Source organism: Artemia franciscana, chromosome 7 (genome assembly GCF_032884065.1).
Source record: "Artemia franciscana chromosome 7, ASM3288406v1, whole genome shotgun sequence".
NCBI lineage: Eukaryota > Metazoa > Arthropoda > Branchiopoda > Anostraca > Artemiidae > Artemia > Artemia franciscana.
This window is the reverse complement of record NC_088869.1, coordinates 38,373,845-38,385,831: the sequence shown is the minus strand read 5'-3', so window position 1 is coordinate 38,385,831 and position 11,987 is coordinate 38,373,845. Positions and strand designations below refer to the sequence as shown.

General features: G+C 35.4%; 1 protein-coding gene across 1 annotated transcript; it reads right to left on the bottom strand.

Annotated features, from left to right (window-relative positions):
• Nucleotides 1–788: 788 nt before the first annotated feature.
• LOC136028622 (uncharacterized) lies at nt 789–11,243 on the bottom strand. Its single transcript, XM_065706454.1, has 3 exons — nt 11,108–11,243; nt 7,663–7,846; nt 789–1,403 (listed from the first exon to the last, which is right to left on the bottom strand). The coding sequence occupies exons 1-3, from the start codon at nt 11,129–11,131 to the stop codon at nt 868–870; spliced, it is 744 nt and encodes a 247-aa protein (XP_065562526.1). The 5' UTR covers nt 11,132–11,243; the 3' UTR covers nt 789–867.
• Between the last annotated feature and the right edge of the window lie 744 nt (nt 11,244–11,987).

The window sequence follows — 11,987 nt, the reverse complement described above, 5'->3', positions numbered from 1 at the left end:
AAAAAGTTGGTTGAACTTTGGAACTGAAATATCAATGTGAAGCGCCAAACTTCCTAATTAAATGTCATCACGTTATAGCATTGTTCAATTAAAACTTATTTTAATATTGATTATCTATATAAATTCTTTTTTTCTTTTCCTTTCCATTCTCAAACGAATGTTATCTTTACCTTTTGCATTATTACAGCCAGATCAATTTTTTTTCCTTCTTCTTTTTTATCTCTTCAACATGTTGCAATCTTGCTTATCCCCTGGACGCTCGACTCGTCTTTTTTCCTTTCCGGTTCTCCAGGCTGTGAATGTCAATTTTTTGTATTTTTTTTTCTTAGTTTAAATGCTCTCCGGAGGAGCTGCCTCCCGGTCCGACTTTGTCTAATGGCTGATATAGAAGATGACCGTACTGTCTAGATATATGTATGTACTGTGCTTCTGTTCGTTGTTTGGTCTATGCTATCGTTGCAACAGGGTTGTTTGGTGTTGGTTTTGCAGTTAGCTTGAAATTTTGAGGAATCGTTCAATGGGTCAAAAGAATCAAACTTTTGTGGGAGGAGTTGGGGATACAGAGCCCGGAGATTTAATGTAAAGAAACTTGGGCTTTATTTGTTTGCACTGAAAAGAAGTAATTTATTAGGAGGGGGAGATGGAATATCCAGACAATTCATAGAAGAAAATTGATCGCAAAAACCATAGAGTAAAGTAAAATGGTCTGTGGGATTCTCTGCCTTTCTAGACTATTCTCGTAGCTTAAGTTGTTTTTTTTACTTCTGATACTTGAAGGACACAACTGTGAGCTGGTACGAAGAATATCCGGCATAAAAAATTTATTAAAATAATTTTTACAAAATCAGTGAATATTTCCACACTTCGCTAATAGTTACTTGAAGGTCTACTTTGTAGGCTGTTGTATGCATGACTAGATATCTGTATTGGAGACGGTACAGTATACATTGTTGTGCCACTAATTGGGGGAATTACTTGCGGTATAGTTGTCGTTGGAAGAATTTTAGCTTTGAAGTGCCTTTTAAGGTCACTAAATGTAGGATATGTACCGAACTTCAACTTTTTAGGAGAAACGTTGCTTGGCAAAATTGGAACAACTGAATGCAGGACGCTAAGCGATGGCAGGGAGTTGGGTGGAGGACTTGAGTGACCCGGAGAATAGTATAATGGTTCTGGAGCTGGAGGAAATGCGACCCTGTAGCTCTCAGGTGTGATAGACATGTTTCTAGAATATCGGTATGACGGCATTGTTTTACTAGATTCTGCAGAAATCACAGGAGAACTGGATGCATTAGGATCTCTATGGTAAGTAGCTACGTTTTGTCTTGAAGGATACAGACGAACTGGGGCCAAAGGCATCACTGGATAATTCGGCGGATTGCTCATAAAAACTGAACTGAAACCTGAAAAAAAAATTAAACTAATAAATGATCCTACAACTCATATCGATGTACGATGGTACTGTAATTTGATATTTCGAGTGAAAGTATTAGAGTTCTTTAAACAATCATTTCTGTAATTCCAAATGTACTTAATTAAGTTATACGCGATGGAACAATTTGAAAAATGTGGTCGTCAGAGGTGATCTTCATACCACGGCATATAAAACAAAGTCTTTGAAAGATCCATAGCGCATACATTCTCTCATAAATGGATTTAACAAGTCCCAGACTCAGACTGCGGGACAGAACCAAATAAACATAACTACTGGTACGTTTTAACAAAAAACACGTGTCAACACGCATTCTAGACGAAATACGAAAAAAAGGAAGAGCGCAGGAAGAACTGAAAAGAGAAGAGAGAAGAACAAATGGAGAGGGAGATACGGAAAGCAAGATAGCGAGAGGGGGCTCAAAAATCACACAATACATATCAACAAGGTGGAATGTATTGGTATTGGATCAAAAAGAAAATTTGTAGTAAAATTTAAAGGGCTTCAACGTGTACATTTTCACAAGATCATCAAAGTTTTATTTCTTCCCCAACAGTAAAAATATAGCACTTCTACCTTATCCATCGTCTGGTTTGTTCTTTAGATTTTGAGAATTTGACTAAGCTATCAGAATTCGCCGACTTATAAAACAGTGATTTCTCTAAAAGACAGGATTTTTTTGTTCAAAGAAATATCAGAGATTTTAATATAGATTTTGTCAAGCCATTTCTTGAATGTTGGGGGGCCGAACAAGGAACGATTTCTTAGGCTAATTTTTGGAGGATTGAGGATTGGGCAAGTCGATGGCTGGTTAATTTCAACACTAAATAGAAAAAGACCTCAAAATTTGAACTTCATAGACTCATTCATAAATCATTGCGTTGGAAGCCAAAGCTTCTTCATTGGCTTAGAAAATGTCTGAGTGTGGGGACGAGATTCGTAAAACTTGACAGGCCATAGACTGTGTTCTTATGCCTTATTTAGAGTATCCTTCTTTCCTTTCAGTCTAGCAGCTATTTACTTCAATTACCTTAATTTTTACTTAGGAGCGAAAACCCATCCAAGGATGGAGTCAGCTTCGTCGTTAACAATAGTAATAGTGAAGTTTTGAGGGTGAAAACATCACATGAGTTTCAAAAACATTTCGAAGATTTTTAATGAAACATTTACTTCAGTCTATGTAACATTGGCAAAATCAATATCTCTACAGATATCCAAGATATCCTGTTCACAACCAGACTTCCGATTTAATCTTAAGCCACCATCTATAAGTAATTAGCTTTTGATCTATCCAGTGCTGCAACAAGTACACCAAATTTTTACTTAAGTATCAAGTATTATGTACTCATTGTTTTTTTACTTAAATATCAAGTAATAAGTACTTTCCAAATTCTTACTTAAATATCAAATATCAAGTACTTGCCAAAATTGTACTTAAGTATTACTTCAAGTACTACTTCAAGTATTTATATATATATATATATATATATATATATATATATATATATATATATATATATATATATATATATATATATATATATATATATATATATATATATATATATATATATATATATATATATATATATATATATATATATATATATATATATATATATATATATATATATATATATAAGTAGATAATAAAGTAGATAGTCTTTTTACATAAATTATCACTGGAAGACCGAATCCGAGAAGGCACATCTATTAAACCAAATCGAGGAATTATTTTTCTGTTTTGGTGCCATCTAGGAAGCCGGAGGAGGAATTTGCAATATCTGAAATAAGCCGCACGTAGAGTATGAGGATTTTTCTTACGAAACCGATGAGCTATGCCTGATAAAAACAAAAGCACAGGGGCGCAATAAGCGTTATAAATCATGCACAAACCGTTGCGGTTGTAACGGCTTTTGTTTGGGGATATTTTCCGAAAGCGACGCGTAGGTTTTTCACGGCTTGATTCACTAGGGATGAAAAGGTAGTGGAAAGGCTGAACCAAAACACAGACCAAGCCAACTAACTAAAGAAGAACATGGCAGAATTGCAGTACCAGCAACGAATGGAGCGACCACACAAGGACTATTAAAACAAATACACTCGCATTTAGACGCATTAACTGACGGTCCAATCTTAGATAGTTCATTGGTTAATATAGTAAAATTGTAAAGAAATCCATGGCGAGTCCGGGCAACAAGAAGAACGTCGTCTGCATATGCAACAGAAGACAAACCCATATTACCGTAAGAAACAGAACTTTTAAGGGGACGCAGGAACGATGCAAGCACACATTTAAATACACTAGAAGACACTACGGTAGAAGTTGCAACCTATCTATTTCTAGCCGCAGTTTTCACACCATGAAGTGGCAAAAACCATGAGACTAAGTCGAAAATCTTCTGAGAAAAAAGGAATAAAATAAGAGATAAGAGCTCATATGGCATGAGCTCTAGCAAAATTATAAGAATCAATAGATTAATTTGAAAGAAAGATCAGAGGCTTAATGCTGGTCGGCATTTAAAATAAGAGCTCTGAGACACAAGGTCCTTTTAAATATCAAAATTCATTAAGATCCAATCACCCACTCGCAAGTTAAAAATACCTCATTTTTCTATTTTTTTTTTCTCTCCCTTCAGTCCCCCTTCCCAGATGGTTGAATCGGGGAAATCAATTTTATCAAGTTAATTTGTGCAGATCCCTGACACGCCTACCAATTTTATTGTCCTAGCACGTCCAGAAGTACCGAACTGGCGAAAGCACTGGATCCCCAAAGAGAGTGGATCCAGTCCGGTTTCGTCAATCACGTATATACCACATTTGCTTATTCTAACCATCAAGTTTCATCCCGATCTCTCCACTCTAAGCGTTTTCCAAGACTTCCGGTTTCCCCCTCCAACTCTCCCCCAATGTCACCAGAACTGGTCGGGGTTTAAAATAAGAGATCTGAGACATCAGTTCCTTCTTAACATCAAATTTAAAAATACCTCACGAGCGGTCACCTGCTCTTAAGTTAAAAATGCTTCAATTTTTAATGTTTCCGAATTAACACCCCCTCCACCTCCCCCAAAGAGAGCAAATCCATTTCGGTTATGTCAATCACGTATCTAGGACTTGTGCTTATTCTTCCCACCAATTTTCATCCTGATCACTCCACTCTAAGCGTTTTCCAAGATTTCCGCCCCCCAAATCCCCCCAATGACACTGGATCCATTCGGGATTTAAAACATGAGATCTGAGTAATGAGGTCCTTCTAATATGAAATTTCATCTGATGAAATTCAAGATCCGATCACTCCTTCGTAAGTTAAAAATATCTAATTTTTTCTAATTTTTCAGAATTAACCCTCCCCCCAACTCCCCAAAAGAGATTGAATTCGTTCTTTTTATGTCAATCACGTATCTAGGACTTATTCTTATTTTGTCCACTAAGTTTCATCCCGATCCGTCCACTCTAAGCATTTTCCAAGATTTTAGGTTTCCCCCTCCAATGTCACCTGATCCGGTCGGAATTTAAAGTAAGAGTTCTGAGACATGATATCCATCTAAATATCAAATTTAATGAAGATCTGATGTAATTTTTCCAAATTAACCCTCCTCCCATCCCCCCCAGATGGTCGAATCGGGGAAACAACTATTTCAAATTTAATCTGGTCTGGTCCCTGATACGCCTGCCAAATCAGTATAGCAAGACCGGAACTGACAGATTGACAGAACTACAGAATTTGCGATCACTGTATGTCACTTGGTAAATACCAAGTGCCACACAAAATAAATTTTCTCTGGGGACGGAATATTTGGGTGAAGGTTGGCTTCAGTATGACTTATTTTGGAAAAGGGTTATTTCCAGGCTTTGAGCAAGCCATGGGTGGAAGTAGTTATGAGCCCTACTAAACCGAAGGAAAACTCGGCTTAAAACTTGAAACCCCCTCCCCATCACCCTATTTTAGATATGGCTTGTGATATCAGAGCTCGATATGAGCCCTGATCCTAGTCATCTTTAATCTAGCTTTCATTTGGATCCGTTGCTCCATTCGCAAGTTATACAAAATTAAACCAAAAGCTTGACTTTTTTTCAGCACTTAAACCCTCTCTCCCTCGTTCTATTTGAGCTATGGTTTTCCTGTCAAAACTTGATGCCTGTCACGGTCTTAGGTACCTTTGGCTCAATATTCACTGAGATCCATCAATCTCTCGCAAGCTACACTGAATTAAGTGAAAAACTCAACTTTTAATTAAGCTTGGGTCTCCATCCCAGAACTCAATGCATATCATACTCTTAGGCATCTTTATTCAATTTTTATCGAAATTCATCTCCATATGCAAGTTACAGTGAATTAAATGAAAAACTCGAATGTTTTTTAACACTTAAAGCCCCATCGCCCTAATTAAGCTCAATTTTAATCCAAATAGTTCAATTTCAATACAAATCAGCTATACTCGATTGCACAGACGGGCGGACAAATACAAATCAGCTATACTCGATTGCACAGACGGGCGGACAGACAGACAGACAGACAGACAGATCTCAAAAACCTATCTTAGTGGATATTTTCCACTGTCCAAATAGGTGATGATACCTGCATGATGATATGCCATTGTTTTCCTTGTTTTCCGATCCAATTAGCCAACATGACTACCTAAGACGTTTTAAAATCCGTCCGTCCGTCTGTCTGTCTGTCCGTCCGTCTGTGTAATCACGTATAGGGGGAGAAACGTTGGTTGGATTTGGATGAAAATTTTTATGGCCATATTTGGTGCCAAGGATCATGAGACACATCAATTTGAAAGATGAAGACCCTAGCTCAAATAAAAGAGGGGGGAGGGGGCTTTACCTGCTAAAAACAGTTTTTCATTTAATTCAGAGGAACTTGCGAATGGATTGATGGATCTGAATAAAAATTGAACTAAAGAGGCCTAAGACCATGACACACATCAAGTTTTGAGATAATGACCCTAGCTTAAATATAACAAGGGGGAATGGGTTTTAATTCCTGAAAAATTTAATTTTTTGTTTAATTTAGTATAACTTGCAAATGGAGTAACGGATCCGAATCTAAATTAGACCAAAGATGCCTAAGATCAGGGCTCATATTAAGTTCCGGTATCACAAACCCTATCTCAAATAGGGCGAGAGGGAGGGGGTTTCAAGTCTTAAGAAAGTTGAGTTTTCCTTTAATTTAGTAGGGCCTATAACTTATAAATGGAGTGACAAATCTGAAGTCAGATTCGTCTGAATACCTGAATTTGCTGAAACGAATTTGACAAAATACCACTGCATTGGATCCTGCTAGAATTACCTAGACTTGTTTATTGCAGACAACATTTAGATGGGCAAAGATTCATAGCTTCAGTAGTTTTACCAATAATATGGTCCTGAAGATGATGAAATGGTAGAAATCTGGTTCAGTTGACGAGATGACAAAACTTAAACACTAATGTTTTAGAAATATAAGACCAAATGGACTATAGTATGCAACATTTAGCACAAAACAAGGGATTTTAGCTCACTTTCGACCAGTGAACTACGAAATAATTTCAGTTTTCTTTGTTATATAAATTTTAAACAAAAATTAAACCAAGTGTTAATAATACTATAATTTTTTTTGTCAAGAACAAATACCTTATTTCACATCCAAAAATAGGCCATGGAGGTATATCTGAGTTTACTCTAAATCTAAAGGGTGATGTTTTCTTGTACATTGCCAAAGCACAGACACACAAAAGCTATATCTGAGTTTGCTCTAAATCTAAAGGTGATGTTTTCTTGTACATTGCCGAAGCGCACACACAAACTTTTCGTGTCAAAGGTAAAGTATTTGAAAAACAAGTACATTAAAAGTATCTTAAGTAATAAGTATTTCGTAATCTTACTTAAGTATCAAGTAATAAATACACCCTAGAGTTTTTACTTAAGTACAAGTACAAGTAATGGAAAATTTTACTTAAGTAGTACTTGAAGTAAAAGTACTTCAAGTAAGTGACAGCACTGGATCTATCAAGCCTACTCGGGTTATTGCTGTATATAAAAATGGACCACATAATGTTCGTTGCTGAACTTCCCGACCAACCTTTCGGATGTTTCACATTTGAGTTGAAATACAACCAAAGTTTCAATTTTAGTCCATTTACAGTTCCTGGTTGAATAATCAGCTTGCCAATAAAATTAACAATTGCAAGTAGCACTAGCTTAGTATGTAATATTTAAACTGGCTTAACCAGTCTACTTACCTCGAGGTTTGTTTTCAAGAAGGCTTCCAAGTCCAATTAAGGCTGGCCTTTTAGAGCCTGCGTGCGTAAGAAGTTTGTTCTGGATTTTCAATGTTCTAAGAACCAAACTTTGTGGATCTAACTTTTGGTCATGATGTCCCAAGATAGCTCCAATACAAGTAGCAATGGTCATGGTTTTGAGGACCTGAAATACATCATATCATATTATGCATAAGACTAATATCGATTATTCCATTGATTCTCCGTCGATTCCAAATTTTGGACAAAGCTAAATTTAATATACAAGGGAAATAAAAAATAAATAGAAGGATAAAGATCCTTCACAGCCATTAATAGCGCATAGGGCACCAAATTGCCATTTCAACAGTTGGGTGTTTTTCACGGAAAAGGTAGCAAGCCTGTCACCCAACCCTGTGCCAGCTGGAATTAAACACCAGCCCCGTATTACCCCGCAGAGCATCAATCCATTGTACTACCACCAGCTTACAAAATAATTGGAGTAGGCCTACTTTTAATTTCCACACAAAAGGATGATAAAACTAAACTACTGGTAATTTCTTTTATTACAAAAAAATTACAAAAGTCACTCTTACAGAAAGAAATAATCAGAATTTTGGTTCTATTTCTGCTGTAACGTTAATTTTGCTGCTAATATTATTGTATTCTTATCTGAAAGTAGAACCAAGGGAAAATCCTAGAGACACATATAAAAGGGGCTAATTTGAAAAATAATGCAATTTTTCTATAAAAAAAAAAGTGTCGCACTTTGTCCGTCTTGTACAATTTATTTGATTTTATTTACATTTTAGTGTACTACAGAATGGGCTGCAGACCCTACTTGGTGATCCACATTTGCTGCTCTGCCAGCTTTCCTAAAAATAATTTGACGGGGTATAATTTCAGAATGGACATGACAAATTAAATTTGGCGGGCTATAACTTCGAATGGACCTGATGAATTAAATAAATATAATAGAAAACTGACAGTCCAAAGACACACAAAAATTTAAAAAAGTATTTGAAACCATCAGAAAAAGTTCACCAGTTGGTATTAGCGGTCAGATACTCTTCATACACTTGCAGAGACTAGATGGTCCAATTTTCCAATAGAAATACTAAAACAAAGGCATTTTTCCGTGAAAATATTCTCCCCCCTCCAAAAAATAATGATTCTGGATTGTATGTCTTTGGTATTTAAACAGCAGCCTTTTATTTATTACTCAAGATGGATTCAAGTACATTAAATACTACTTAACCTTTTTTATAGATTTTCAGTGTACTACATTGATTTAAAGAAAAGAAAATATTCATATTCCTGATAATTGGTCCCATCTATTGCCTTCGTTGTATCTGGTTCACTTGCCAGCTGTTGTTTTTGTACTACAGGCCTGTATTTGCCTTCCAAATTGCTACTGACAATTTTCTTTTAGTTTGCAGACAGAATTATTAACTAAATATAAATTATATTAATTACACATATTGCCTAAGCAATCATTTTCCGAACGGGACCTTTAACTGTTAATACAAAACAAGCACAGAATGCAAAAAAGAACTTTGAGCAAAAACGTTTACAGAAAATTTGCAATTTATCATTTGCTCTTCGATTTTGTTAATTTCGGAATCATAATTCGTAGAAAGTTTTCTATCACAACATTTTGGATGTTTATGCTAATGCTGCAAATAAAAAAATAAAAAATGTACAACTGCCCTAGTTATGTTGAAAGTTGGGGTTTATAATTTTGTTACATCTCATTAAAAAAAATCTTATGAAAGAACTTCTATTTTGGCTAGTATGCCAAAAATAGAAAATAAAAGAGCTTTCCACTTATCAAAGGCAGTGCGAACAACGCCATTCTAGGTTCTCAAAACGCAGCTAACCTCTGGTTCCCAATGCTGTGATTTTGCACAAAATCCTGTGACATACGACAGATGACACAAATCGTGCGACAAACGACGCAAAACCATCCGTTTTGCTGCAATGTTGGATGTGTTGAATAATTTCAACACATACGACAAATCGCATGCGTTGTTCTGATTAAAAATAATAATAAATCATAACCAACGTCATGGAAATGATTTGAAAACCTAATTTTGGCTGATTTGAATTCTTCTAGAGTTTGTCGCAGCGACGCAAAAGTCTGCGGTTCTTTGTGAACCTTCATCTGATTCTGTCGTACGTCTGTTCCGCCAGAAAAAAAAATCGTGTCGGGAATGACGCAGCAGTGGGAACCAAGGGTAAGACAACTTATATTAAATCTCTCATTGATATTTTCTACAAATATTTTCTGATGTCTGCCAAAAATATACCAATCTTAGGGACCTTTAACCAATTTTGAAAAAGAAAAAATGTCTTTAGATTTTGCACAGCTACCCAGCTCGCCATCGTCACAAAGGTTAATTCCTTATAGATCCCCTTTCTTACAGTAGCATCACAAGCACATATCTTCTGCAACTAATTCATTTTGACAAATATAAACATTTGTGTAAACGAGATAGGAGCAAGTCTTTTTTTTTTACAGAAATGTGTAAACAAGTCTGTTTTTTACGTGTTAATATTTGCATGAAGGTATAGAATGCTCTTACAAGTACTTCGTAAATCTCTATGACAGCGACGGAATAGGGGACATGTCTAAACAAATCCTTTAACAAAAATAAGTGCAACTTCCAGAAATAGAAATAAATCAAACAAATGCCGAGGGAAAGTGTTAAGAGCTTTTTCATTTGCTATATCTTGAATTATAAAATTTTTAAGAATTCCAAAAAAAAGGCCTAAATTAGGAAATTAATTTTAATTTGGCTTTAATCTACTCAGATCATTGAAATTCCATTTTCAGAATCTAAAGTCAAACGAAAGGGAACCCAACAAAATTAAAAGAAAATAAACAAAATTTATAAAGTTAAGACTGATCTTCTATGTACTTTTTAATGCCTTAGAAACAGAGATGGGGTTTAGATAGCAGCTTGAAAACACCTTCCCGTTTCCCGGAACAAACTTTAGTCCCTGAATTAATTTCTACGAGGTTCATTCTTCTAACACAACTATTTTCTAAGATAGTAAAACAGCCCTCAGCCAAAATTTTACCATTTTTGATCAACAGTTCATTATACCGACCAAACCACAGTGCCAATTTAAGAAAAGCAGCAAAATAACCTATCTTATATATGCATCAGGGATTTGGTCTAGATGTTCCTAAGCTGGAAGCGACTGAAAAAATTCATGAAATATAATTTCTCTAATAAGAATGGAATAGAAGTCCCAATTATGTTTCCTACAAGATTGCCGTTTTATCATATAAAATAGGCTTAATGCTACACTCAAATTGTTAGAACCAAAATGCTGACTGATAGAATCATTTCTATCAGCGATCAAATTTCCTTATGTTGCCTACATTCTCTTCCCTTTCAAAACAATTTATGGGCTAAATAATATTTTATAGTTTACTCACTTTTAAAAGATTTGCCTCCTTCATTGCTACGAAATTGTATTCAGTTCGCGTTTGAGAACTCGGTTGAACGGTAATTGATGCATACTCAAAAATAGCCTAGGCCAAAGACGATGTTGTCCACTATGAAACGAGAAACTAACCCCTTTAGGCCAGATTTGTTTTGATCAGGCTATTGTTGAAATATTCCATTGACCTTTGTGAATGACATTGACCAACGAGCAACACAACGTGTTTATATAATTTTCTGATCTGGGTTTCGTCCTCTTTGACTTTAGGTAAACCTTTCGAAATTTTTTCTTATTATTATTTTTTTACTAAACTCGGAAATCATGTATTTCAGTGGCACGAAAAAGGACCAGCCAAAGTATTCCTCGTATTTTCAGCTTATGCCCAAATTTTTATAGCTACAGGCGAGCTTAATCGCCCTTTTTTTAAATTATTAATTAAATAATATTTACAGAAGATAAAACAAAAGGAAAATCGATTTCCCAGACATGTTAGAGGAATCTCTATTCACTTCCCTTACCGACAACGAATAAAAAAGAGTAAATAAACATTTTCGTGAAACAAAGTATTATCACAGGCACAGTCAACGCTGTGTTTCGCCCTAGATAAAGGTGTACAATCACTGGTTACATTTAAAAGCTGGTTTTCACTCACTTTGAAGGAAGCAAGACAAGTCAATCGAAGCCAAAGGGACAAAATACGGTGTAGGGACAGATAAAAGGATGGTGTTTCTGTAAACCAATAATAATAAAAAGAAAACTTTTTCAAAGAAAGTCATGGGCGATACTTAAAATCTAGAACAAGTAGACAGTAACTCAAGTTTTTCTACACTGGGTTTTACTTAACCTAAGGATAAATGTTTGGATTCAATAAA

Excerpts from the sequence above, each read along its gene's own strand:
- LOC136028622 (XM_065706454.1), bottom strand. The coding sequence starts at position 11,131 with ATGAAGGAGGCAAATCTTTTAAAA. Across the intron at positions 7,847-11,107 it reads AGGAGGCAAATCTTTTAAAA|GTCCTCAAAACCATGACCAT; the intron begins GTGAGTAAACTA and ends GATGTATTTCAG. Across the intron at positions 1,404-7,662 it reads TCTTGAAAACAAACCTCGAG|GTTTCAGTTCAGTTTTTATG; the intron begins GTAAGTAGACTG and ends TTTTTTTTTCAG.